General features: G+C 48.6%; 10 protein-coding genes across 10 annotated transcripts; 5 read left to right on the forward strand and 5 right to left on the reverse strand.

The window, feature by feature from the left end:
• Positions 1-220: 220 nt before the first annotated feature.
• On the forward strand, positions 221-2,134 carry N7511_010920 (chaperonin-containing T-complex subunit CCT3; the record flags this gene model as incomplete). Its single annotated transcript, XM_057133297.1, has 6 exons — positions 221-245; positions 299-365; positions 428-636; positions 688-1,278; positions 1,346-1,983; positions 2,045-2,134. The coding sequence occupies 6 exons, from the start codon at positions 221-223 to the stop codon at positions 2,132-2,134; spliced, it is 1,620 nt and encodes a 539-aa protein (XP_056981285.1).
• Positions 2,135-2,302: 168 nt separating this feature from the next.
• Positions 2,303-2,884, reverse strand: N7511_010921 (PRKRIP1 family protein; the record flags this gene model as incomplete). Its single annotated transcript, XM_057133298.1, has 1 exon — positions 2,303-2,884. The coding sequence occupies one exon, from the start codon at positions 2,882-2,884 to the stop codon at positions 2,303-2,305; it is 582 nt and encodes a 193-aa protein (XP_056981286.1).
• Positions 2,885-3,925: 1,041 nt separating this feature from the next.
• N7511_010922 (PARP-type zinc finger-containing protein) lies at positions 3,926-5,290 on the forward strand (the record flags this gene model as incomplete). Its single annotated transcript, XM_057133299.1, has 4 exons — positions 3,926-3,944; positions 4,147-4,457; positions 4,518-4,583; positions 4,634-5,290. The coding sequence occupies 4 exons, from the start codon at positions 3,926-3,928 to the stop codon at positions 5,288-5,290; spliced, it is 1,053 nt and encodes a 350-aa protein (XP_056981287.1).
• A 910-nt stretch (positions 5,291-6,200) lies between these two features.
• Positions 6,201-8,014, reverse strand: N7511_010923 (uncharacterized protein; the record flags this gene model as incomplete). The annotated part of the gene is made up of 2 exons (XM_057133300.1): positions 6,201-7,650; positions 7,743-8,014. The coding sequence occupies 2 exons, from the start codon at positions 8,012-8,014 to the stop codon at positions 6,201-6,203; spliced, it is 1,722 nt and encodes a 573-aa protein (XP_056981288.1).
• Positions 8,015-9,803: 1,789 nt separating this feature from the next.
• On the reverse strand, positions 9,804-10,759 carry N7511_010924 (BTB/POZ domain-containing protein; the record flags this gene model as incomplete). The annotated part of the gene is made up of 3 exons (XM_057133301.1): positions 9,804-10,368; positions 10,422-10,577; positions 10,635-10,759. The coding sequence occupies 3 exons, from the start codon at positions 10,757-10,759 to the stop codon at positions 9,804-9,806; spliced, it is 846 nt and encodes a 281-aa protein (XP_056981289.1).
• A 738-nt stretch (positions 10,760-11,497) lies between these two features.
• N7511_010925 (putative alkaline lipase) lies at positions 11,498-12,639 on the reverse strand (the record flags this gene model as incomplete). The annotated part of the gene is made up of 6 exons (XM_057133302.1): positions 11,498-11,656; positions 11,719-11,763; positions 11,823-12,196; positions 12,252-12,315; positions 12,365-12,492; positions 12,549-12,639. The coding sequence occupies 6 exons, from the start codon at positions 12,637-12,639 to the stop codon at positions 11,498-11,500; spliced, it is 861 nt and encodes a 286-aa protein (XP_056981290.1).
• A 2,554-nt stretch (positions 12,640-15,193) lies between these two features.
• On the reverse strand, positions 15,194-17,239 carry N7511_010926 (glycoside hydrolase family 47 protein; the record flags this gene model as incomplete). The annotated part of the gene is made up of 8 exons (XM_057133303.1): positions 15,194-15,326; positions 15,413-15,713; positions 15,772-15,907; positions 15,964-16,149; positions 16,206-16,349; positions 16,426-16,726; positions 16,781-16,834; positions 16,887-17,239. The coding sequence occupies 8 exons, from the start codon at positions 17,237-17,239 to the stop codon at positions 15,194-15,196; spliced, it is 1,608 nt and encodes a 535-aa protein (XP_056981291.1).
• A 1,394-nt stretch (positions 17,240-18,633) lies between these two features.
• N7511_010927 (uncharacterized protein) lies at positions 18,634-20,125 on the forward strand (the record flags this gene model as incomplete). Its single annotated transcript, XM_057133304.1, has 3 exons — positions 18,634-19,020; positions 19,088-19,697; positions 19,755-20,125. 3 exons carry the CDS (start codon positions 18,634-18,636, stop codon positions 20,123-20,125), a joined length of 1,368 nt encoding a protein of 455 aa, XP_056981292.1.
• Positions 20,126-20,913: 788 nt separating this feature from the next.
• N7511_010928 (uncharacterized protein) lies at positions 20,914-22,236 on the forward strand (the record flags this gene model as incomplete). The annotated part of the gene is made up of 1 exon (XM_057133305.1): positions 20,914-22,236. The coding sequence occupies one exon, from the start codon at positions 20,914-20,916 to the stop codon at positions 22,234-22,236; it is 1,323 nt and encodes a 440-aa protein (XP_056981293.1).
• Positions 22,237-24,451: 2,215 nt separating this feature from the next.
• On the forward strand, positions 24,452-26,429 carry N7511_010929 (uncharacterized protein; the record flags this gene model as incomplete). Its single annotated transcript, XM_057133306.1, has 2 exons — positions 24,452-25,391; positions 25,444-26,429. 2 exons carry the CDS (start codon positions 24,452-24,454, stop codon positions 26,427-26,429), a joined length of 1,926 nt encoding a protein of 641 aa, XP_056981294.1.
• Positions 26,430-26,442: the final 13 nt, after the last annotated feature.

Here is a 26,442-nt window from a genome sequence, read left to right on the forward strand (position 1 = left end):
TTTGTCTCGTTTGTTAGGGAGTAGACACTAGCCATATCGGGACTAGCGTGAGGGAGCTCCCACTTCGCCTGGAAATTTGATGGAATGCGGGCGAACAGCGTTGAAGTCGGAACTCCTGGATTGTCATTTATCTTCGTGGTTTATTTTCTGATATCTGGAAGGAATTACCCAGATTACTCCACCTTTAATCCAGCTCCATTCCCGACAACCCACCGCCAACATGCAGGCTCCGGTGGTGGTGATGAGTTCGATACCCCCCATTGCTTGGATCCCCTTTACGTGCTAACATGTCATCCAGACACCAATGCCGGCGACCGTCAGGTCGGCCGCCGCGCGCAGTTGTCTAACATCACTGCGGCCAAGACGTACGCTGTCCCCCGATTCCCCGTTGATTCTCCCTGACCGATGCTAATCCAGTAAACACCAGTGTTGCGGATATCATCCGGTCATGTCTCGGACCCAAGGCGATGTTGAAGATGCTGCTTGACCCCATGGGCGGTATCGTCCTGACCAACGATGGCCACGCTATCTTGCGAGAGATCGAAGTGTCGCACCCTGCGGCCAAGAGCATGATCGAGCTCAGCCGTACCCAGGACGAGGAGGTTGGAGACGGAACCACAACGGTTATTATTCTTGGTATGGGCTACATTTGCAATATCGTGATGAACGATGACTGATCTCTGATAGCCGGTGAAATGCTGGCCCAGGCCCTCCCCCAGCTCGAGCGTAACATCCACCCCGTCGTTATCATCCAGGCTTTCAAGCGTGCCCTCGCCGACGCCCTCAAGATTGTCGAGGAGGTTTCGACACCTGTCGACATCACCGATGACAAGGCCATGTACTCCCTCATCCAGTCCTCCATCGGAACCAAGTTCGTGTCTCGGTGGTCAGACCTGATGTGCAGCCTCGCCCTCGCCGCTGTGCGCACAGTCTCTTTCGACGTTGGTGGCGGAAAGCAGGAAGTCGACATCAAGCGTTACGCTCGTATTGAGAAGATTCCCGGTGGTCAGATTGAGGATTCCGAGGTTATCGACGGTGTTATGGTCAACAAGGATATCACGCACCCCAAGATGCGTCGGAGAATCGAGAACCCCCGTATTCTTCTGCTTGATTGCCCTCTGGAGTACAAGAAGGGCGAGTCCCAAACCAACATTGAGATTTCCAAGGAGGACGACTGGAACCGCATGCTCCAGATTGAGGAGGAGCAGGTTAAGCACATGTGCGAGGCCATTCTTGCCGTCAAGCCCGACGTTGTCATCACCGAGAAGGGTGTCTCCGGTAAGCAAGCGAACACCACCAGGAAAAAGGAAGTATTATGGATATACTAACAATTGGGGTTTACTAGATCTTGCACAGCACTTCTTGATGAAGGCCAACATCACAGCCCTCCGCCGTGTGCGAAAGACCGACAACAACCGTATTGCCCGTGCTAGTGGTGCCACCATCGTCAACCGTGTCGACGACATCCAGGAGTCCGATATTGGTACCGGCTGCGGTCTGTTCGAGATTGAGAAGATTGGTGACGAGTACTTCACATTCATGCGTCAGTGCAAGTCCCCGAAGGCCTGCACAATTCTGCTGCGTGGTCCTTCCAAGGATATTTTGAACGAGATTGAGCGCAACTTGCAGGACGCCATGTCCGTTGCCCGCAACGTTATCTTCCACCCCCGTTTGTCCCCCGGTGGTGGTGCCGTCGAAATGGCCGTCTCTGTGAAGCTTGGCCAGCTCGCCCGCTCCATCGAGGGTGTCCAGCAGTGGCCCTACAAGGCTGTTGCTGATGCCATGGAGGTTATTCCCCGTACATTGGCCCAGAACGCTGGTGCCAGCCCCATTCGCGTGCTTACCCGTCTGCGTGCCAAGCACGTCGAGGGCCACACCTCTTGGGGTCTGGACGGCGACTCTGGCAACCTGGTCGATATGAAGGAGTACGGTGTTTGGGAGCCCGAGGCTGTCAAGCTCCAGAGTATCAAGACCGCCGTCGAGGTAAGTTATACACATCCTACACCCGCACATTCTCGTGACAGTTCGCTAACATATATACTAGTCTGCCTGCCTTCTCCTCCGTGTCGACGACATCTGCAGTGGAAAATCCGCTCAGCAGCTGGCCGGCGGCGGCGGTGGCGGTGAGGAATAATTGATAGACGAAAAAGAAAAATGATCTTTGGACTCGAGGTCCGTACATAATGCTACACGATTTGCCTCTGAGGTTTCTTCCTTCTGTATGAACATCCTAGAACACAAAATCCACATGGGTATCTTCGTATCATACACAAAATCCACATCTATAGATAGATATCCTAATCTAGTCATCATCATGAATAATAACACCAGGGACCTCCTGCGTCACAGCCCCCTCGGCGCCAGTCACTCCATCCACACCGATCTGTTTGCTGGGTGCAGCTAATCCCGTCACAGCAGGAACAGTGTCTTTCTGGACCGCACCACCACCCTTCTTCCCCTTGACATTCTTTCTCTTCTCCCTCCTGCGCCGATTCTTCTCCGTCTTCTCATCATCCTTGCGCTTGGCCTCTTCCCGCTCCTTCTCCCAGCTCTCATTATCCTTCTCCTTATCAACCTCCGATTGCATCATTCGCAACCGCTCATACTCGCGCCGCCGACTGGCCTTGTACACGTGGAACTCGCCGGATCCTGCACCCGCCGACGATCCTTGGACATTGGCGACGATCTCCGGTGGTGGCGCTAGCGAGCCTGATGTACGCGATACCGAGGCATTGGGTAGTTGGAGGTCTTTGCTTGGGTCTTTGAAGAGCGTTTCGATTTGGTTGGCGTGCTCTGAGTGTGGTGTTACGGCACGGCGCTTTGTGGGACGCTTGCTGCGCGGGTCAGCGCTTGTAGGGATTGATTCAGGTCCTGGCTCGGACATTGTGACGCGGCCGGTTCTGGTTGGGGATGCGACGGTGGTGTTTTGCGCGAAGTGGGAGGTTTCGCGGGCCTTTTCTTAGGTTTTGATGGCCGGAGATGGATGTTTGAGGTCTCAACCAGCCGACATCCACTTGGTTGTTTAGGGGTTTGTTGTCAAATTGTCTGAATACTAGACTGGAAGAGGAAGAGGTAACAATCTCAGTCGAAGTGTAGAGATGCGACCTTCAACTTCGGGAGCCGCTAACCGCAAACGGCTAGCGCTATAAACCGCGCTGATGGCCTGATTTTCGCCTGATTTTCTTTAAGCTGGACTCGTTTCTTACGGTCGAATTATTTGAGTTGTGTGGCTATTCAGTCATGAGTGATTCTTGGAGTCAGGCACATTTGGCAATTTGCGACAGGATGGGGACGTCTGAGCCGCTATAACAGCTCCTCTTAGCTTACAGCAATCCTGGATTCTCTGGAACATCTCATAATTACTAATAAGCTATGGAACCCCTAGGAGTATTTTCACTTTGAGAGCAGAGAAATTAATACCTCCAGAGAGCTGATTTTCCAAAGGCTTTCCGAATGAGCTTATAAGGTAAACATGGTGATAGATAGAATAATCGAAAAAGCGCCCGTGAAAGCGTGAATGCTAACTCCATACCAATAAGCCCCTGAGTTCCTAGTAAATAAAAAACTCCAATTGACTTCTTTGCTGCTAGCTGATATCTGTCAATGTCTCGGTCTTAAGTGAATTCTCACTCACTTCGACGCTGAATTGGCGATGTACGTACTTTTCTCAGCCTTCTCGAAGCGCCTCATCACATTCCGCAGTGCCGCACCGCCTAACTTCATCTCTTTTCGCTTGAGCAACTCACTCCTGGCCTCTTTCGCAACTAAAAGAAGAGTAAACGTGATCGAGGTCCTGTTCGATCTCCGGTCGGCTTTGCCATTTCTCTTGCCCCCCCGTGATACAACATCACACAGGTGGATAAGATTCTACCATCTCTCATCTTCTTTCTTCCTTCACCCAACTGCATCATCTCCGATCGTTCCAATGCCAACTTATCGCTTTGGTAAGTTTATTTCATGCATGGTGTTCATTTCTAGTTTATACGCGTTCTCGCGTTCCCTCACTTGTTTGACTGCAAGAAATCCAATTTCCGGAGTCATCTTGGTGACTGCGGACTTCGTTTCTGATTGGCCTACGCGTTTTGCTTTGAGAACTGTTTTTTTCGCTGTCCGTTGATGAAATAACAGCTAACATGATGATGATAGAACTCGCCCGCAGTGGCAGGGCTTCCTGCCAAACTGCAGAATGCAAGAAATCTGGGGATAAGATCCCCAAGAATGAGTTTCGTGTCGGCACCTGGACCGATAACGAACGCATTCAATCCTGGATGTGGCGTCACTGGGGCTGTCTTACTCCGAAGATCATTTCTCATATGCAGGAGTCCATCAAGATCGACGACTCAGACGACTACAACTTTGACCAGCTCGATGGCTTCGAGGAGCTGAGCGAGGATTACCAGACTAAGATTCGCAATGCCATTGCAGCTGGTCATATTCCCGACGAGGACTGGAAGGGAGTAAGAAACCAAATCGGAATCGAAACACCAGAGCAGTTTAACTGACAATATCATGTTTAGGATGCTGAACTGAACCGCCCTGGCAAGATTGGCTTCCGTGTCCGTGGCAAGAAGGCTGACGCGAAGGTTCGTCTAACCCTATTCAGTGTCCTCATAATAAACTGACACAATTACAGAAGGCCGCCGACTCCGGAGAGGAGTCCCCGGCAAAGAAACGCGGCAAAGCTGATGAGTCTGACGACGAAGAGGAAAAGCCCGCCAAGAAGAAGCGTGGTCCCAAGGCTAAGAACGATGCCGATGCTACTCCTGCTGCTGGACGCAAGAAGCCTGGTCCTAAGAACAACAAGGCCACCAACGATGGTGACGAAGGTGAACCTGAGGTCGAAGAGAAGCCCAAGCGTGGCCGCAAGCCCAAGGCTACCCAGAACACTGAGGAAAACACTACCAATTCCAAAGAAGAGCAAACTACACGTGCCAGTCGCAAGCGCGCTACTAAGACCCCTCCTGTTGAGACCGAGCCCAAGAGTAATCGCCGCACCAAGGCTTCAGAGAGCAAGTCTTCCACGAGCAAGGGACCTGTTGAGGGAAAAGACAAGGCTCAGGGCGGCCGCGCTAAGAAGACACAGAGTGCCGAAGTCGATGAGACTAAGAAGGCCAAGCGTGGACGTCCAGCTAGGAAGACCCAGAATGGCAATGAAACAGTCGCCAAGACTGACCAGGATAACTCGACTGAGCCAACTGAGCCAACTGAGCCAACTGAGCCTGCTGAGCCAACTGAGCCTGCTGAGCCAACTGAGCCCGCCGCTGAATCCGCCGCCAATGACAGCAACTAAGGCGCTCCCCATCCCCGTACATGGATCGTACTTGGACATTTATTCTTACTTTTCCTTTTTGCTTGTCTTTTATCTTCGTTGAAGCGTCGCAATATTCCCTGAATGGCGGTGTTCTAGGAGAGAAACATTATGGTTGTGCGGATATCTAGGACAGTCACTTTTGCGATAGCCTGAGGAATATCCAATCAAACTTTTAATAAAAAAAACCAATTTTGTATACTGTAGCCCTTAATCACGCTGAAGTCTAGCCCCTTGTCTTGAACGAAAAGGAGGTTGGGAAGAGCATTGAGAAGAGCTCTCGAACAAATCCATTACCTTGATGTTCGAAGTCGGGTAGTCTTGTTCATCGAAAAAAGCGAGATAGATTGCTATGCCTTTGAAAATAAGGCTATCTCGCCTCAGGATATGCATGTTTATAGGTAGGTCCACAGCTTTCCGATGAGGCCGTCTAGAAGGCTTCGATATCCCACCCTAAAAATTGCTTTTCACAGAGCTGTGTTTAATGTTGTGCGTCTGCATATCAATCACGTATAATGGAAGGACAGACTTGATATAGAGTCATATAGTCAACTCCAAGCCCCGCTACTCGTTGCCGATGAAGATCCTCGAAATGAAATTCGCATTGAGAGAGGAGAAAAAGAAAAAGACGAGATGGAGCGAAGGCAAAGCAATGAGTCCCTTGAGCATTCATAAACCTAACCATAGGAAATTGTAATAACGCGAGATAATAATACGCAGTAAGTAAAACTAGATATTGGGGCGCATGGCGGGATCAGGGTATTCAACCAGGATAGTCGAGAAGAAACAAATGAGAACAGACTTGTGAAGCACCGAAAAGAGTGAAAGTGACCGAAGAAGAAAGAAATCACGTCGAAGGAAACGAGAGAGAAGGAAGAAAAGAAGCCCATCATCACAACACTGTGATTCCGCGGCTCCTGATGAGGGCCAACGGATCAGAATACAGCTCTGGGTTCCCAGAAACAAGCTTGCTTCGTATTCCGTTGACGGCATCTTGGAGGCCAGAATTAGCGCGCATTGTCGACCAGAACGCATCCGAGCAGTCGTAGGCAAACAGGTCATAGCTTTCGGCAAAGAAATGCAACATCCACTTCTGAAGGATATCGAGGGTGCTCTCGTCGTAGCTGTTGGCAAATACGAGAGGAACAATCTTGAGCAAGGCTTTGAGATGCACGAGACTTGGGTAGGAGTTCCACGCAACTTGAAGCTTCATAGCAATTAGGTGAATCAGGTCAGCAAGCTCAAAGCACCGAGCTTGTTCGTAAAGTTTTCCCAGATCGAGAATCATTATTACAAGATCCTTGGGATTATCCATGCCGTCTAGGCGATAGATTCGGCCAATACCGAATAGGTCACCGATCTGGTGTGAGATTGCTGACTCGGACGTGGACGAGGGATTGTGAAATTGAATGAGCCTGGGACAGAATTCGCGATCCCGAAGGAACGATTGGATTTTTTGAAATTCAATCGTGTGTTGTATTTGGACGATGCCATGAAATGCGCCGAGGAGTGTGCTGGACTCCGCAGTGTTGAGGAACACTTGTTGAAAAGCCTTGCGTACTGACATGTCGAAGGCTCTGTTGCCATTTCCCGGGGTATCGCCTTGGACAGGAACGGAAGCAGGTGTATCTCTATTAGTCAAATCAAAGCCCGGAAAAGATTTTTCCGTGTCCTCCTTTTTCGTTACACTCTCATCGACCTCCGGAGACTGCTTGCGACTGAATGATTGAGCCATGCCACGGTTCATGAAACGAAACGGCTGGAACAGATGAGAGCCAGGGACTAGGGGAGTAGCACTTGTCGAGAGACCACGAAGAGAACTTACTTGGCTGGGGAAACAAGAGCTTTCGTTGAAGGCAAATGACTCATGAGTGCTGAGGAAAGGATCCGAAGCGTTGGAACACTGGCGAGTTATGGCATTGGAAGTTGTAGACATATCATCGGCGGCTTGAAACTCGAATGATATGTCGGGCTGTTCAACATGGGAGAGCGCCTCGTCTGACTCGTTAGGAAGATGAACGTCCGTAGACTCATGAGATGAAGTTCCGTTCTCAGTCCGCGTTTCATCATCGGAACCCTGGTCGTCGTCGTGATAAACATAGTAGTCATCTAGAAAGTGCTCAGAACCACAAGGGAGGACAATGCGCAATTCACGGCCTCGTTTTCCTTTGCTTCCCAGCTCTTGTTGAGCCATGTCAAGCCACCAGTCAAGGTTAGGCGCGAACTTGATGATGTGCATAAGCTCACCCCAAACCTTTGCTTCGCCTTCTCGTTTGGCTTTCTTGAAGATATTTGGGGTCTGATCCTCCAAGACAAAGATATCTTCGAGTCCGGAGTAGCGGCTATAACCATTGTCAGCGCTATTGCTGTTGCATGAAGAAAACGGTAACCTCGAAGGTCTTTTTTGGGGTGCAAAAAGTAAACTCCAACTTACTACATGTTGAGCCCAGGAAGATAGAGAGGGTACATGCGGTCTTTTAGGTGAGCTAGCCACGGGCCATCATCAATCGGTTGTGCTGTGGACGGGCGCCGGTTGAGATGACGAGAAGGGCCGAAATCTCGCGGGATCACAACTCCAACCCATAGATCGCTTTTGTATTTGCGCAGAGAATTTTTGAAGCGAGTGATGACGATTTCGCCGGGCTCCAGCTGGCGAGGCTCGGGCAGGCGCTTCAGTCCTTTGCTTAGGACCGGGATTCTGGTCATACTGAGAGATGTCTAACCATATTAGAAAGAAGTTAGCTGGGACTTCTTAAACCAAACCCAAAGGTGGCACTCCTGTATCAAAATCTTGAAAAACTGGAAAGTAGAGGCAATGAAAAAGATATGAACCTCCAGTGTTTGACTCGTGATATGAAAGATGTCTCGAACGCGGTCTGAATGCTGAATCTTTGGGAAACCACCGAGTGACTCGGAAATGTTAATTGAAAAGAAGAACAGCGTTTGGGACATGAAAAATAACGGATCTGATACTTGGTTTGACGTTTGAAGATCCGAACGTACCACCAGATGGTGATTGAAGAAATAGTCTGGTCCTGGAAAGAGGTACCCTTTGATGTTGAAGGAGTAGATTGCACGAAAAGTGAAGAGACGTGTAGGCAGGCGATTGAGTGTAGGACAGTCGAAAGTGAGAATAACGATGCCAGCAGTTGCTTACTTCTGACTTGGAGAAATCCTGTTTCCCGGGGTCTCTCAGTTTCACGGTGAAGTCAGAATGGAAGAGAATTGCGAGACAGGATTGAGCCTGCAAAAGGATCAAAGTGCGAAAGTACGAGACGGTGGCAAAAGTTTACCTTAGGAAAGGATGGAACTATACCACGATGCTGGCAAAAGCTTTTCTGATTATCCGCAGCAGAAAGTGCGATATTGTGAGAATGAAGCTTTGAGCGACAAGTAAGGAACGGGTTCGTTACTTCACTTTGAGGAACTAAGAGAAATGCCCGAACCGCTGCTTTGAGTGATCTATATCGGCTTTGTTGATCAAGGAAGAACCAACAATGATGGTTGGAAAGGGGACAATATGTCAAGATGGAACAGATGTAGAAGTTGAAAGGATGTAAAGTTGAAAAAGAAAAGAGGCAAGAGAAGACGAAATGGGACCCAATAAGTCGATGAAGACCTAGGTCTTCGATCACGTATGCAAGATGATAGAAAATAGACAAGATGATCGTGAGTTTCATATTTGAAAATTCTCCGTAGAAGCTTGAGGATGGAATCACACTATAAATACTTTCTAGCTTTGAGTCTCTCCCCTCCTATCTTGTCGCAGTAGCCTCGAATGCAAATACTGGAGCAGATCTGACAGCACCAGGTCACCAAAACTGTGCGATTGCAAACTTTCTCGCATAATTTGCCTTGTGAGGGTGAAGCGGGAATGATCGAAATGGGAACGTGGGAAGTAAATTGAGCAGGTGGCCCGGTAAAAATTGACATTGACATCAAGTCTCCAAGCGTACTGTAGTCCCTGTTATATGGTTCGGTCAACGTTACAATCATACGCAGAGAATATGTGAGGTGGCCGTATTTCTTAATTTCTGTTTCTCAATCACCATATCAACATGCGGTCCAAGAGCAGCATAAATCACGCAGCCATGAGGAGTGAATACATGAAAACAAATGCAATGATAAGTGAACGCAGAAAAAGCAGAGATTGTTAAAAAGGGCCCAAAACCTGGCTCAAGCAAAGGAGTGTAGAATAGTCCAACGCAGATTATCGTACGCCGACCCGATTAAGAATGAATAAGGGTGGTTCTTCAAACCAAAAGGCGGCCAACCTCGAAAGAAGTGAAGGTCAATCTGCTGTCAAAGCAAGAACGCAGACCAGTAGTTCAAATTTGTTGCCAATGTGCCAATTTGGTTGATAATAAACGCGTGTCTCCCTTGTTCAATTTCAATCTCGAAGTCCGAGTCCCGCAATCAGATACAAAAGAAAGGTGGCAACCGCTTAGAAGAATCTCGGTGTTCGCTTGATGCTAGTAGGCGAAAGTGTAAGCACTTATGGCTCAAGGTTAAAGGAGGAGTCAGCAGTAAAGGAAAGATCTGAAAACGAGAGAGATGAATCGTACCGCAATTCCGTGATGTCGTCCATGTGGTTGCACATGGCCACAAACAGGTCAAAAAACAACTTGCCACCCTTTTCCATCTCCATCTGCAGAGTTCCACTGCTCTTAAAGGTCTTGCGACTGCGGATTATGAGAGCCAGGTAATGAGCTCGAAGTCGAGAGTCAGTGTCCGGGGTGTTGTCATATGCGTATCGAGCAGATCGCAAAATCACGTCGGCCGGAATCCCACTCTGCAGGCCCTGCTTTCGGAGAGCAATGCGCTTGAGCTCCTCCAAGCCGTACTTCTCGGCGGCGCAGTACACCACAGTATCACGGAGGACATTATCTCCCACTCCAGGATGGAAGAAGATTGCCTCGCTCGACCCGCGGTCACCAGTTTCGTTGACATCCTGAGCGTTCTCGAAAAACCAAGAGTGGCGATGCTTACCGTGTAGCAAGCGGGGGAAATAGTCACCCTTATACAGGAACTCGAGAATACAAGACAGGATTTCAGGTTCCCTGCATTGAAAATCAGAATAGGCAGGGAAAGTGTGAGTCGGATCGATGCTCACTCATCGGGCAAAGTCAATTCTCTGACACCATCCTCCACAAACTGCTCCTTGAAAGCGGCGCTGAAAAATGGCGAAACGGATAGAATGTCCTCATGGGCAGCGAAAAGACGCTGGTCCCCACCCACAATCATCGTGACGATGGGGCTGGTAAGTGGACTATCAACCTTGTTAACCATATTTCCGCTTATTGGGACTCAGCGCGACATAACAAACCTTCCCATCGAGGAGCTGTCCATCCTATGATGCACCTTATCTTTTACCTGCTCTTCGTGTCTCTTCTTGGCAACCTTGACGCTCTTGCCCGCCCGGTTCTTAGTTACGAAAGAGCGCTTGAACATAACGACAAAAGGAAGCCAGTGCCGAAATATCGTGAAGAACAGTATTCAGAAGTGGCTGAAAAAGCCTATAACTATCAAAAAGAACGATATTAGTTGGTCGAGTGAAGGAGTGAGTGACGCTGCTTATCATGCACACGTAGCATGTGAGCCTCGGAAGCTCTCCACAGAAGCGGTGCCTCCCCGAAACTTAGTTAAAAGACGAGGAATACACAGTTCTGGGATGACTTTGCAATCGAGAATTCTGAGGTTCTCTTTGCGGGAAGTTACCGACTCTGGCAGGCGTGAAAGAAAGAAGAGAAAGAGAGGACGAAGAGGGGGGTTTGAATGCGGGGGTCAGGTGATATCAAATGTGACTAGACCATCACCTGGTGAGGCTGAGACGGATTCGTGGCTGCATCTCGAACAGTTTGGCGCTAAATGCTCACGTCACATTGGCTATAAGGCACGGAGTGATTGGCGAATCACGGGGAAACTATAGATAACGTATAGGCTACTTGGGGTTTAGCTGGATGGTATATGACAATAACAGTTTGCATTGACTAGTCACTTAAACAATACATTTCGCGATGCTAGCCATGTTGAATGGCTAGCATCGAGGACAATCAAACAAATCAGACACAGTCCAATATTCCATCGCCAGCGAGAGAAGGAACTTGCATCTGGTTAATCGTTGGCGTAACTTCAATCCAAATTTCTTGTTCTGCGCGAAAATCACATTCACAACAGCGTCTTGGGAGTTTAGAGGAGTGAACCGCAGCCAGCAGCGCCCAGAGTAATTCCGAAGCTCTGGAAGTGACCAGCGGTGACACCGTACATGCCATTTCCAGCAGAGCAAGAAAGATCGCGCTGACCAGAGCACTTGAGAGTAGTGGCCTGGAATCCGGAGCTGTAAACTTCCTGTAGAGATTTGACAGTGGTCAGAGGCTGTATATATACTGAGAAAGGATAAAATGACTTACAGTTCCATAGTGGTTGAAGCTGTAAGGGATGTTGATATACATGTTCTGGGTAACTCGTTAGTAGGTATCCCGGTTATGAACGTTCACAAGATACAAGAACTTACGGGAACACCATCACCGATGTTGTTTCCACGGTATAAGGTAGCCTTGGCTTGCGATCCGGCAAAGGTGGCCCAGGCCGCGTTACCAATGGGGAAAGCAGCCATAGCATGGCTAGTGAGTTGCTTCTCAGGGAAGTTCTGTGCCAGTGCTACGTGAGAGATGTATGTGAGAGAGCCACCCAGAGAGTGTCCAGTCGCTTCCAGGGTGTAATCTGGGTACTTTGCGATAAGACGCTTCACTTCGGCGATGACTGTGTCGTGGACAGCACTCCAAGGGCGATTGATGCCACTCATGATCTTCACTCCCGATGGGAATGTGACACCAGAGAGAGATGGAGTGACAAGGGTGGTACTGACGTCGTTCATAATGTCCGTCACTATATTAGTTAGCAACACAAACTACATGTTATGTGGAATCAAGATGGATCTTACTAGTAGTCGAGCCCCTCATAACTACAGCAATGGTTTTCTTCTCTGACGAGTACCCAACAAACCCCTGTTTGAGTCAGTCTCAGGCCGGCTGAGATCTATAAAGGTTTGCATACCTGAGTGTCAGTCAAAGTGTCCTGAATTGACTTTGTGACAGTGATATCAAAAGCCGTGCTGCTGCAGCCAGTGTATGCAGCGGAGGAAAGCTGGGCAGCGCGATGAAGAGGAGTCCAGAGCGACGTGTCTGAATCAGAATAAGTTTGGAAACGAACCAATACTTCAATTGGAGGATAGATTTACCTAAGCTTGCTCTTGTTTCCAGAAGAGGTGCGGCAAAGACCTGGGAGATCAAGGCGATCCCAGCCAGAGTAGTTCGGGCGTCAAAGAACATTTTGAAGAGTAAGATGGTAAGAATTGCTATAGAAGTATTGCTCGCGCAAGTGGAATTGAATGGGCCAGCCGATTTTTGTCTGCCGGGGAAAGAATAGTTCGCCTGGTCATCGTCCTCTTTAAATACTTCAGATACCCTTTCAACGGTCTATTCTAATCATCTGTGCGCCCCATACATCCCGAGCTCCATACCCGATGCCTGAGCACGAGAATTGGATCGGATGGACTGTTTGAAATAGGAAAAGGGCGCGTCAGGCTAAAACAAACAGCTGCATGAGCGATATGCACCCTTGTGTTCGGGAGAATCCCCGTTCGAGAAGTTCAGCCCTTGGCCGGGTGGAGACGGAGTGAATGAGAACCAAGGCTCTGGTTCCCTACAATCCGAAGCAACAATCTTCATGTATTCCCATAAGAAGAAAGCGATCTAGTATGGGATTTTTTTACACATAAAAAGCGTAGTAATTGCTATGTTTGGCATGCGACATATAGAAAATGACCAGCAATCGGTTGATCCAACGTGCCTACCAACTTTCACGGTCTCGGACGACCGATCCAATTCGGATGTAAAGTTGAGCCTAAATCGCCTCGTCTAACGGTGTGGAGTGGATCAGCCTCAAAAACAAGTCAAACCTCGAAACAACCTCGGTCACCCATCGACATATCAGAAGCTTGGGCCTGGTGATCAACTCGGGTGTAAATCCCTGGACTCCACAAATACCACTCCTATAGTATTTGAGGTGGCATCTTGGATGTGAAATAGATTGATACCGAACTTCAGATATCCGAAGTTCTGCCGACTCATTTTTAGGAGACCAGACTAAAATATTTGACTCGATGTCCTGGTTTATTTCTGATCCATGGACAGTCTGTCACATAAATTCCCTGGTTCAAAAATTGGCGTTGATTCAGCGGATAAATTGATGAATCGCGTAGATAAATCCAATTCATGACCCCTGTCACGCTAGATCTGCAAGACCCTGAAACGACGAATGGGGCTTGAAACCGACTGGGCATAGGTGAAACTTCACCCTGACCCCGAGAGAAGAAAGAGACCTTTCCAAATGATTTAGGTCGCATATAGCCAATGAGAGTGCAAGGTTCATGTCTAAGACCAATCGGTACTTGAGGGTTCGGCAGTTGTGGACCGAGGCTTTCTCATCGGAGGGGCTGAAAAGCCCAATATTCCAAGTAAGAAATTAGATTGATTGCAATCTGCAGGCATCTATATTAAAAATACGGGTCTTGCATGGGACCTGGTGACGACAGGTCACCAGGACGTAGGAAAGTAACTGAAATTATCTCCTATAATTCGATATATCTGCTACTGGTAACAAGAGCAACGTACAAGGTACCCACCAGTTCACTGCAGGTTTAAAAATAAGATTGTGGTATAGCACAGTATTATTAAATTGATTTGCTAGTATTCTCTATGAAAGCATCTAAGCAGAAGAAATAAGCCAGAGGAGAGGCTGCAGCAAAGTAGTATTGCCAATTTGCGGGGTTTGGTGGCTGATTCCACTTTGTGTTTATGATGTACAGTAGTCTCTTGATAGTGTCTCTCTTATGTGCCAATGCGACTATACTCTCTGCATGTCGCTCCACCACTTAGAGTCCCAGACCAGAGCGGGGTGCATATATAAGTCTGTGGTATTTCGTCTCTGTCTTCAAGAGACCGAGGCATTTACAGTATTGGATGACGATATGCATGAATGCAGGTAGTCACTTTAACTCCATTGAAATGCGGGGGAAACAGGCCAAGATAATTGAGCGAGAAACCTTGGAAATGCGAAGCTTTGACAGATCTTTTCGATACTATGTACAGGTGCTTCTTCTGGCCCCATAATTAATGCGTATGAGTTATTTGCACACTCATTAACTCTACATACCTTCATTTCTTTGTGAACTTGGCACGAAAATCTAAGAAAAAACATGATCATATCAATGATGAACATTCCAATGACGCTCTCCGTCGGATATTTTGCTTGATATTCGGCACTGACGCTTGTAATTTACCCTTGGCATGTCGCTCTATCTATTTTGCATATCATGCACCTTTAGCCGAGACATGGATTCGGACATAGACCCTTATTTGCTTTTCTTAGGCCAAATTGTCTCGATTTGAAAGGCTATGCTACTCCGTGATACTTTCGGTGCGCGTTGTCTCCGATTCTACGCGACCCTGTTGGTCATTTTGTAACGTCAGTCGGCGTATACTAGGTACTCCTTCTGGGTCCTCAAATTCGATACTTTCCTGCCTACCTAGCATATTGCTCCCTTGTTTGCTTGAGTTAAATCCCGAACCTCGGCCACTGATTATGTGGAAATACTGCATATGCGTCACAGTGGTCGGATCATGAGGAAACATTTTAACGGGGAATTACGGAAATGCAGCGCTTTATATCATGCTTGGGCTTGATATCGGATAAATCCCTTCAGTCTTTCTTCAATATGCGTTCATGGGATTCAACTATTCTCGCGTTTTTCTCACTAGCTGGAGCTGTCTCCCCAAGCAGCCCTGCGGTGTCCATCCCCAATGTCAAAGCTGTATTGATGATCTAGGACGACGCACATCTGCTCTGAATAAGGAAAGGGTGACTTTCGGTGTTAAATACCCACTCATCCAGACTGAGAACATCTGTCTCAGTGAATGACAGATACAGGTACTTGAGCACCTCTGCGAAATAGAAACTGCAAACCAGAAGACGTTAGCAAAGTTCCGAATATACAGCCTTCGTATGGCTCTTCAAAGCAGCCCTGCTACTGCAAGAACTCACCTGGAAACTAGATTTACCAACTCTCCACCGCCAGGAGCATTCACATCAGAGATCTCCGCATATGGCACAGCGGCGGATCGATGGGTGTCCAGCGCTTGGAAGATCTCCCAGTTGTATTCTTGCCAGCGGGTATCGCCGGTAATGCGATATGCGTACCAAATGCTTTCTAGTGGCTCTGGATAAGAGCGGTAAGATGGGTCTTCGATGAAATAGCCGTATTTGGCGGCCTCGGCGCGGTAAGTTGCGTTGTTGTTGTAGGCTGGATTGTAGGCATTGTTGCTCGAATTGTACCACCCAATCACTGGTTGATCCTGTTAGGTCCTTATCACAAAAATATAAGCATGGAAAAAGTGTCTTACTTGAAGGTCCCAATCCCGTGGTAGTCGAGTTGTACAGCCAGTGGCAGCTGTCTGTCACCTTCAATCCTAACTCAGTAAATTCAGGTCGATTAAGATACTTTCCTCCGAGGAGCAGGTTTCCGCCTGCGAAACATGTCTATGGAAAGTTTGTCAGTAAACATATTTCTAGATATGAAACAGGAGAGAACTAACGTAGTCATCCATTGTCCACATCATGCTGCCATTGGCATCAAGCTGGGACAAAAATGTCAACTCTGGCTTATGGTATGGATTCAATGCAATATTATCAATGCTTGACTCGGATGCAGTCACCCAGAAGTCTCTCAGCTTTGCCGCATATTCATCTTCTGGGTTGTACACGTAGGTTTTAACCAGGTACTATCGAAAAGATATTTCGTTAGACTTAGCACAAGACAGTACTTTATGTTGCTTACTTCGATGAAGCTGTCAACACCGGCTTGCCAGCCTGCATCAAAAGTGATGAATTTGCCGGTTTCCATGTCCAACTCAGTGCCAACCAGCCCAGGGAATATGGGCGCAGGACTGGGGCTGATCAAATAATCCTCTGCCTTTTGAGCCTGTGTTATTGTTTTCATGTCAGCCACCTCCTCAGAATCGGATCAAGACTTGATGGCTTAGGAGATGAAATCTTACATGCTGCCTGAAGGATTCATCTCCGGTGAGATCCGAGAGACGATAATACTCCAGGATCAAAGTTCCAGCTTGAGCGGTGTTCGTACTGTTATACTTTGTTCCATTTATGGTGGAAGTACTGGGTATTATCTGACCGGTTGAGAAGTTTCGTTGAGCGGCAGGAAGACCAGTGACCGTGTCAAACACTGGACTAATAGCTGTCGCAAGGGACTTGGCCTGGGATAGGAGAGATTCAACCAGGTCATGGTCATACGGATTTGGAAAATGCCCGCTCTTGATCAAGTCATAGGCACTCAGAAGCCTATCGAATCAAGTAAGTCACGAAGCTCATCGGGGGAATTTGTGAAAGATATACCCTCCCAAATAGCGAATATTCACGTCGAAAAAGTTGACTAAGGATGAAGATTTGCTGCGCTTATTTAGTCAATCAATTCAAAATCTGGCAGCGGCTAACAACGTACGTGAAATCAACCGAAGCAATATGCTTCAACTGTAGTTCGACAATATCCGTCAAACCCATGACAATGGCTGTATCAATTCCATCAACAACAGATGCACCCCAGCCAAACAAGTCATTTGTGTAGTTATGAGTTACGGGCATGAGATCATCATTGGGGAAAGCATATTTCATATACTCGTTCCACTCACGCACGTAAGCCTCTTTCACAGCTTGAGCGCGGGGATTGTTCTTATTAGTACCCGATGGAAAGTCGTATTGGATCTTGTTACAAGCTTGAGGAGAAGTAGGTGCCGCGGCAGCCCCACTGGGGCTTATCAAGCTGAGAGCTAGCAAGACATGAGAGAGGCCGATCATGATGTACTTTGTCGGGCCACTTCGGGTCCTTAGTTGATGAACAAAGGGCGAAGTAGTTGAATTTTAGTAGATTGATTCCACAGAAGAGCACGAATGACAGGATTTAAATGCTCTCCTGTCGATCACGGAGCTAATGGATGTTACATCTATGAGGGGTTACATGGACAACAATTAATTAACCAAAGAGCAAAATTGTTGGAGACATTTTTGTCACTGGGCTCCTACAGTAGGTCCGAGTACTCGGTAAAGCCATACATGGCTCTCATTTTTGCTCTCAACTCGAAGGTAAAGTCTTGGGGTTTGATCCTTAGGTACAACGTGTATGAGATTGTGGCGTTCAGGGGCGAAGTCCGGGGTTATGATACCGAAGAGCTCTAGGATAAAAGATATTTGCAGAGCTCATCAAGTCACAGTGTAAAAACCCAATCTCATTCGTACTACTGTTCTTCTTTCTCTCATGCGTTTCTCTTGTTTCGTTGCCTACTCAAGCTTTTCTTGCGGAACTACCCGCCTCTTCACTAGGTCAAATGCAATCCGATTTAGCCATGCGGGGAATAGTCGGAGGTCGGGCTTCGGACACGGAGCCCGACAGGGCCATGCCGTCGATTCCAATACTACCCCAGAGTCAGTGCGAGGTAGACCAATCCAGGTGGAGAAAGGCATCCAAACTCATGGATCTCGTGCCCAATGTCCTCCACGGAATTTATTATGCCAGTCCATGAGGTCGTTTTTACCTTATAGTGACTGGTAGCATCTATCGGGCACCTCTGAGTTGGGCTAAGATTTATTTAAGGTCTTGTATATACAAAATGTTATGCTTTGTCGGACTTGTTTATATATAAGCTTCTCATTATTCACTTAATGCCATGTAATCTGGAATGGCTATATTGATAGAGCCACCAGCATGGTCGGTTGCGCAGTAAGAGACTGGCTTTTGTATACAATAATGGCTGTAAATCGCTTTCTGACTTATCAGCCGATTTTAAACCAATGCTGTCAATGCTATTGTTGAATAATGCGTCGCCTGACGTTCAAATACAGACATGGTTGAGCATCTCAGAATCTTGAAAATAAGCTTTTGACTGAGATGTGGCGGTGCGATGATGCGGTGGCGCAGCAGTGGAGCCTGCGGGGACCAGAGCCACCGGTGATATCATCACATGAGAAAACAAAACAGTGACTTGACTTGTCATGCGCAACTCCTCGACTATTTTCTCCAAATATTTGGCTTATGCGCTGGCAGAGTTGATCTATCACCAGAAGACACAGCGCGCGTCCCCTTACCTGCAGCACGCGCCCGCTTTGTTTCGGCCTACCACAAAACGCGTTTGAGATACGAGAGAAACCGAACCCATCATCTTGATACATGCTTCCTGGGTAATCATACCATAACCATGGATTATTTCAACCAACTCAAGAACCGCCGTCGTTCCTCGCAGATTAACAGTACGCCCAAGCCTGTCCTGTCGCCGGAGGATGAGGCCTACCTACGTTCGTTAACCGCCGAGGAATTCGTGCCGATTCCAACGGATCCCAAGGAACGAACCCCAGCCGAGGCGTCCCAGCAAGCAGAGACCGGTGAATTTGCTATCAATGTACCCCTGCCAACGTCACCCGCAGAGGAGTTTGGGAAAGAACTTGGGGAGGAGGACAGGCGCGAGCGGAAGGGGTCAGAACCAACGTTGACGAGATCGGAGACACCACAGTCCGAGAGCAAGAAAGCTCCCCAGAAGAAGAAGCGATGGAGCGCTATGTTCTGGAAGAAGAACACAGATGGCAAGGTCAGTTCGTTTGCTGGAATTCTTGTGCCCGGCCTCGCATATGCTAACATATGTCCTCCAAATATAGGACAAAGATGTCAACGAGTCAGCAAAGTCACAGATAAAAACATCGACTCCTCCCGCGACGTCAGAGACCTCAACAAACGGGCAAAGTGCAGAGAAGGACAAGGATGCAGAGGACATGACGGATATTCTGGAGCGGCTGAACCTAGCAGCAGACAATAACCGCGTGTTCTCTATTAGTGACGAGACTCAAGAACTTTTACGAAAGTTCAAGCTCATCTTTAAGGACTTGATCAACGGAGTGCCGACTGCCTACCGTGACTTGGAGATGCTCTTGACCAACGGAAATCGTCAACTGCAAGATACTTACACAAAGCTTCCTGGACCCATGCAAAAGCTTATCGAAAAGCTTCCGGAACGTTGGACTGAGACTCTAGCTCCAGAGATGCTCGCTGTTGCTGCTGAACGCGCTGGTAAGAGCGGTGTTAGCATGGAAAATGTGGGCAAGGCAGCCGCCGCTGCGGAGAAGATTGGCCTCAATGTGCCAAGTCTGAAGGAGCTTGTTTCGAAGCCTGCTGCCCTTGTTGGTATGCTCCGATCGATTATGGCATTCTTGCGAGCTCGATTCCCTGCCGTCTTGGGTATGAATGTGCTCTGGTCACTGGCATTGTTCCGTAAGTACAGCATTCTGCTAACAACCGATGACATGGGCTAAGTTTGGTACTTATTAGTTCTACTATTCGTTCTATGGTATTGTCATAAGCGCGGACGCGAAGTTCGCCTCGAGAATGAACGTCTTGTGACGGAAGAAGAAATCAACAAGCTCAATGAAGACGCCTCTGCAGAAAGGATCCGTGCCACTGAGACCTTGACAACCACAGCGCCCCAGGGTGCTTCTCCCGAGGAGATTCGGGAGGGCGTGAGAAAGGTCGAGGAAGCCAGAGCTGCTCCCTCTGTCACCCCTACTGAACCCGAAACTGGGGCTGAAGAAGTTGTCCGACCAGGACCAGTACCCACTCGATCGAAGTCTCGCCTGTCTATCTTCGGTCGAGCGAAGACAGATCCCATGCCCAATACTGCCACTCCATATCCTGGAACGTAGTTGGGAGTCTCTTGGTGGTTGACGTCCTGTGGTAGGTTTCCGGATCCCACTGTGACTCGGGACAACCCACAATTTACTGCCAAACGGGACCTGCATACACTTCCGTTGTGGCATTTGATGAATATTGCAGCATCATCTGGATTCGTGTGTTTAATTACTTTCGACGTCGTTCGTGTCTATTGATTACCCCTTTCTAATTGAGTCACATTCATCATTTCTCTCTTTCGCATAAATGGAACATTTAACGGTCAGATGGTACATAATACGGGGAGTCCGTTTGCATTACTGTAACGGATTACTTTAAATCAATAAGAATAAAGTATATGTAACTCAATGTAACGCGAATAAAGAATAAAAATACGACGCATCTCGTATATACGGATCGCCCGAGTGATGCGGGTGATGGGGCCGGAACTGATTTCTTCCTTCGGGCCGATTTGAGTTGAGTACATGATTAATTAGGTGGTGAAAGCTCGATTGATTATGCTCAAGGTCATCCTTTGAAAGGGACAGTTTGCCTGTAGTTTGACGTAGGAAATAAGATGTATCGAGCCCTGGAGCGCACCTGTGTTGTCTGAGTCGCTTAGTCGCCGTAGCGACCGCGCTACACGCGGAGCGAAGCTGTCAGGACTTGGCAGTCAACTTCTCTCTTCGGTCTCGTCTGCCTGACTGGACACAATATACTAACATTACTGGACTGCCATTGCACTTGATGGTCATTTGTCACATCTTCCATCCAACCTCGGAACTTTTCATACTTAAATTCGTCAGTCCGATATTGATTGGCTATGGCTTCCCTGGGACAGCTTCCAACCGAAATTCTTCAAATGATTGCCACGCAAATATACTCACAGAATGACCTCCTACACCTGATCTACAGCTCCCGAAAGATGTGCAATTTGCTACTCCCAATTCTGTATTCCCAGGTTCGCCTCTGCGACTGCCATTTTGATATTCAAACCGTGGTCCCATTCCTCATTACCATTCTACGCTATCCGGAGTTAGCAAAGGCAGTCCAGCACTTAGATCTGAATGATTGGAGATATTCCCCATGGGATCCACGCATTCAACCTCGATTTGATTATGAGGACCACCATAAAAGGCTCCTTAAGAAGGCCGATCTCGGCGTCCGCTACTCTTGCGAAGAGGAGCAGTTGCTATTCCAAGGCCTAGAAATGGGGGACTCCGACGCCTGGCTCGCTGTTCTGATTCCACAGCTCACCAGCTTGAAAAGCCTTAGGATAGCCTGGCCCTATGAGGAGAATAAAGTCAACACGATGTTCGCCAAAGCAGCCGAGGATGGCGGTCGTTTATTTCCTCATCTCCAAGAAGTAAAGGCCGGACATTGCGACATAGAAGGCTATCTCGATACAGACTACCTGGATCCATTTTTCAAGTTCCCAGCTATGCGCAGAGTGGTCGGAGTCATGGTCGCAGAGGATGAAGAGGATAATGCCCCAGAGCCTCCTTCTCAGCGTTATTCCGGAGTCGAAAAAATCGAGCTCGTGATGAGTAACACCGTATATGGATTCCCTGTTTGGATCCAGTCTTGCATGGCGCTGAGATCATTCCACCTCGACATTGGTGGGCCATCGATCAGTGATGTTTCGATCCAGTCTGATCCTCTCCGCGAGTCGCTCTCATATCACAAGACGACGTTAGAGACGCTCTGGATTCGGACGGACGAGGAAGCTGATCGTGACGAGGACGAGGGGTGGATTGGGTCTTTTGCCGATTTTTCCGCCTTGAGGATGTTGCAGATCCCTTTTAAAATGCTGATTGACTTTGATCCGGAGACTGGGACAAATCAAGAGCTGAGAGAGTTGTTGCCGCCAACTTTGACGTTTTTGTATCTATGCCAATGTGACCCTGACCTGGTTGTTTTGGCTATTGAACAAATCGAGGCCCTATTGGACTCACGATGTCTACCCAAGCTTGTTTCGTTGGGCCTTGAATGTAGCAGGCCTAAAAAATCAATACGGCCTAGAATGGATTTGCTCACTTCAAGGTGTAAAGAGATGGGTATTGCCTTTGTCAACTTACCTCCTAGCCAGCGGGAGACTTGGTACTATCTGGGAAGGAATTGGCCTAGTCATGGTTACTATAGTTGACCGAAATACTGCTTCTCCTCATATTGTCAATTTGATCTTGTTTAGCATCTGGAAATTGCCAGAAAAGAGAGATAGAGACGAACCGAAGTCTAGGTAGGCAGGGAGTGTGTTGAAACCGACATACTTGCGTTGAGGCATGTAAATATCAAACCGAATCTATCCGCTTATTCTCTAGGTGGAACTGCATACAATTGTCACAGCCATCATTTACAATCCTGCCAACTTCCTCATTGCCCGCAACCGTCTCTTGATTTCTGCGGATGGACCCACATAATTGTCTCGATAAGGTCAAACTGCAATTCCAGGAGCCAGGCGGACAGTAGGGACCCATCGTGGCGTGTGGAAAAAGCCTTTATTGCTATCCTCGTCGTAAAACTCCCAGAAAGTTGTGATGCTCAAGAGACTGGGAATATTCTACGTCAGTCATCCGGGAGATTTCACTCTGATGCTCAACAGAATGGGTCTATGGAGCTTCCCGAAGGAGTGGAGTCAAGTGCCGACAGAAATGTTTTGCTCTACACGTGCATAAAGGATCCAGGGGAATCGTTTGGGTGTGCTATTCTTGTACCAAAGTAGACAGTAGACAGTAGCCTTCGATCTATGAGACACATCAATCTCTAAAACCAGCAAACGCCACCGTAAACGTAAGTTATACGGAGCTCGCTGTTCCGTAGAGGCGTTAGAAGAAGGTGGAGTCAGTCATTGGAAGGCCATAGAAGTGGCCAGGTGGAGGATTCTCAAAAGTGAAGAAAATTCGACTGAAAACATATTAGCGCTAGCGATATTGTTTTCCCGAGGCTTCTGATTGGCGTTGGAGGCAGAAAATTTTCCATAGGACTGCGGGGCAGAGATGATCTTGCATAACTAAAAAAGGAGACGGAAAGATCTTCCGATTGCCTCCGCAGGTGAAACGTGTCTCTTCACCGATGAAGAGATAAGAGGGCACTCGATAGATCTCATGCAAGAGACGTGATGACCCTTACCGCTTTTATAGTTAGGCCGTCGAGCATGGGCGGTGCATATAGACTTGGGGTTCAGAGTCAAAAGCACCTGCAGCTGCCCGGTCTTGGACCGGACATGCCAAGCCGGCCTGGAATGGAGCATCAAATTGCCACTGGACAAATCTGAAGTCGGATCTAAGCCTCGAGCCAATCAATCAGGTGAAAATTGGAGCTGACACGGTTCTTGCAAAGAGTCAAACAATATGATTCATCGATGGATGTGTCATACGTTCAATCAATTAACCCGAGAATATGAATCATAGGCATCATCATGCATATCGCACGGGTCAGAGGCTGAACCGAGCGAGGGTCTAGTTTGACGTCCATCGTCGAACCATCGAACGGCCTGTTGGAGGGGAATCCTGTAAGCGCTGGAGATCTCCGGTGCAGACTCGTACAGACTGGCCACTCTAGACCCGCTTGCCCCGAGGTTGGAATGACGACTGGTTTTTGGCGGTTTTTGCCTGTGTTCGCCTCCAGGACTCACCTGGACAATATCTCTAGTACTAAATGTCAATAGCCATGCTCTCCATATGCAGAACCCTGAGATATAACCAACATTCCATAGAATGCCTGTAGCAATACCACGAAGAGAAAATAAAAGAGTCGGTGAGCGGCGCCAACGAATGGGCAGCCGCTGTAGTCAGCCAATCACGGGCACCCCCACCTCCGGGAAAAAAGTCGACTATCGCCCTTCTATTCTTCTTCCTTCATTCCACTCCATTCTCCATTCTCCAACTCATATCAAACAGTCGGTTTACAATCAACTAAAACCTTTCACCCTTCTACTTACAAGATATCGTCGAATAACCAGCCAAATGGCTTTCGTTGAGCTGTAAATGCCTCGCTGGGGAACCACCTGGTTCCCCAGTCCTGCAGCTCCGATCCTTATTTCGACTTGACGATATCTGTTCCTCTTTCAACGCCTCCCAAGAAGCGTTGGAATTGCCCCAAAGTACACTCCCAGAAGGAGCACAGCGTTCGCATTGAACTGCGGGTGCTTTCACCAGAAAATTCTCCCTACCTCCGCTCCGCCTCCCCACCCTCTACCCACCTCGGCCCTCCCTTTCTATAAACAACCTTGGACCCAATTACGACTATTCTCTCCTCCTAGGGGATCCACTCACCACCACTCCACCTGCTAAGCCCGCCTTAACGAAACGGGAGCAGAAAAGTCTGGATCATAAAACTCCACCTCCCCTACCTTTCTCGCAATGCCTCAATCCTCTTATTCCTCTAAAAGGGCACCCAAGAGTTCAGCTAAAAACGCCCACCCCCGCCCTGCAACCCCCGAGGGCCACATCAGGCGCAACATGGATATGTCTCCCAAAGTCAATCCCCCTAGGAAGTTGGCCACTGGCCGACCCGCCGACAGAAAACGCAGAGCATCGTCCTCTTCAGTCTCCTCTGTCTCCTCTGTTTCATCCCTCGATGATCTTAGCGAGGAGGCAGATGATTCGGAAGAAGATGCGGACGATGAGGAAGAACCAGCTGTCAAGGCCCCGTCTTATCGTCGGAGGGACAATAAGGCGGGGCGTCAACCTGCACGAGCCAAAAGAAGACGTGTGGTTTCAGATGATAGCAGCAATGCCAGCGACTCTGATGAGAGCTCTGATGATGTCTACGCTGCGGTGGACTACATCACGGATGCTGAAGATGAAGAGCAAGACGTTGAACAAATGGAAGAAATGATGATTATGGAATCTGAAAGATCTCAGCGGGTCATGCCTAGTTCAGAACTGAACGATGAGCAGTGGACCATCTCGAACGCGTTTGACGACCATATGTTCTTACCAGCAGCTTCTTTCTTCGACGAGGAGCACCTTTACTCCGCCATGGACACCTTTGGGGAACCAGAAATGACCAGCGAGGCTGTTGAGACTCCAGTTGCTCGACGAGTCCACTTCGAGGAGCGATCAGAATCGTCCTCTGATAGTGATTCCCACAGCGATGATGAAATTCCCGGTGACTTCTTGCAGCAAGACAGCTTGGACCCACAGCTGCGTCGTATGATTGAAAATGACCACGAGTCCTACCGCAACAACCATCGTAGGCATTCCGAAGAAATCTTCGGTGATGCTGATTACGGCCATGGCAGCATTTACCACGTCGAGTCCGAGGGTTCCTCCGAGGGCAGCTTGAGTGGATATGAGAGTATGATGACCGACCATCGAATTTTTTGTTCTATTTTGCTAACCTGCTGAAGGTGATGATGGCGATACCACAGATGAAGATTTACCCCCACCAGCTACCATCACCCACCCTCGATCCCTTCTTCGCCGGGACTCATCCGATTCATTGGCCCCTGTAGGTGACGACAAGAGCGATAGTGTTCCTCGCCGCCGTGGTCCCATCATGGGAACCTTCGTGGCCGACCCTCACAAGCCGGTTGCTTTGGTTGACTGCACTGGAAAGCACCTCGTCATCATCCCTGCCTATGCCTCTTCTCGCCACGACTGGCTTGAGTCCGCTGCTAACAGCATGCCCGGAACCGCCAACACCAGCCCTCGCCAGACTACTCTTCACCTGGTTGACGAAAGTGACACCGATGCTCTTGTCTCTCCTCATCAAACAGATTTCAGCCCCATGCTGGCATCCAGTGCCAATCTCATGATGACTGCTCTTGGAAATGACCTTACACCCGGAGGCCAGGTTATGGGTCCTCCTGAGGCGTTCTACCCCTCCCAGGACTTCACCATCGACAGTTCTTTCGAAGAGGATGAAGACGATGATCCCGAGTCCGCCCTTAATGTGGACGATTTCATTGACTTTGGTAACGGCTCATCCGACGAGGACGATGACATGGACAACCAATTTGACGATGAAGCCCAAGTGTCTCCAATGGGACCGCCATCCGTCAAGTCCATCGGCGCCCGAACTCCCACACGAAAATCCGAATCTCAGCCCCCTAACAACGAAGAGCGCTTCCTGAATCACCTGGACAAGGGCATCGTCACAGCCTTCCGTCGCAACCACAACCGCTACCAGGCTCTCCTACGCCTCCCTCAACACCGCGAGTTCATGCCGGCCAACTCTCCAGCTCGCCCGGCAAGCGTTTTCCGCCACGCCAAAAACAACGACCAGCGCACGCCCACCCGCAAACGCAAGTCAAGTGGCATTGCCGGTGGCGAAGCCGTCCGTCGCAAGCTCATGGACGCTCAGCAACGTCGCAGCACCCAACTCCCAATGTGAACATTTGGTGCTT

The sequence above is a fragment of the Penicillium nucicola genome (genome assembly GCF_028828085.1).
Source record: "Penicillium nucicola strain IBT 29836 chromosome Unknown utg000010l, whole genome shotgun sequence".
Classification (NCBI taxonomy): Eukaryota; Fungi; Ascomycota; class Eurotiomycetes; order Eurotiales; family Aspergillaceae; genus Penicillium; species Penicillium nucicola.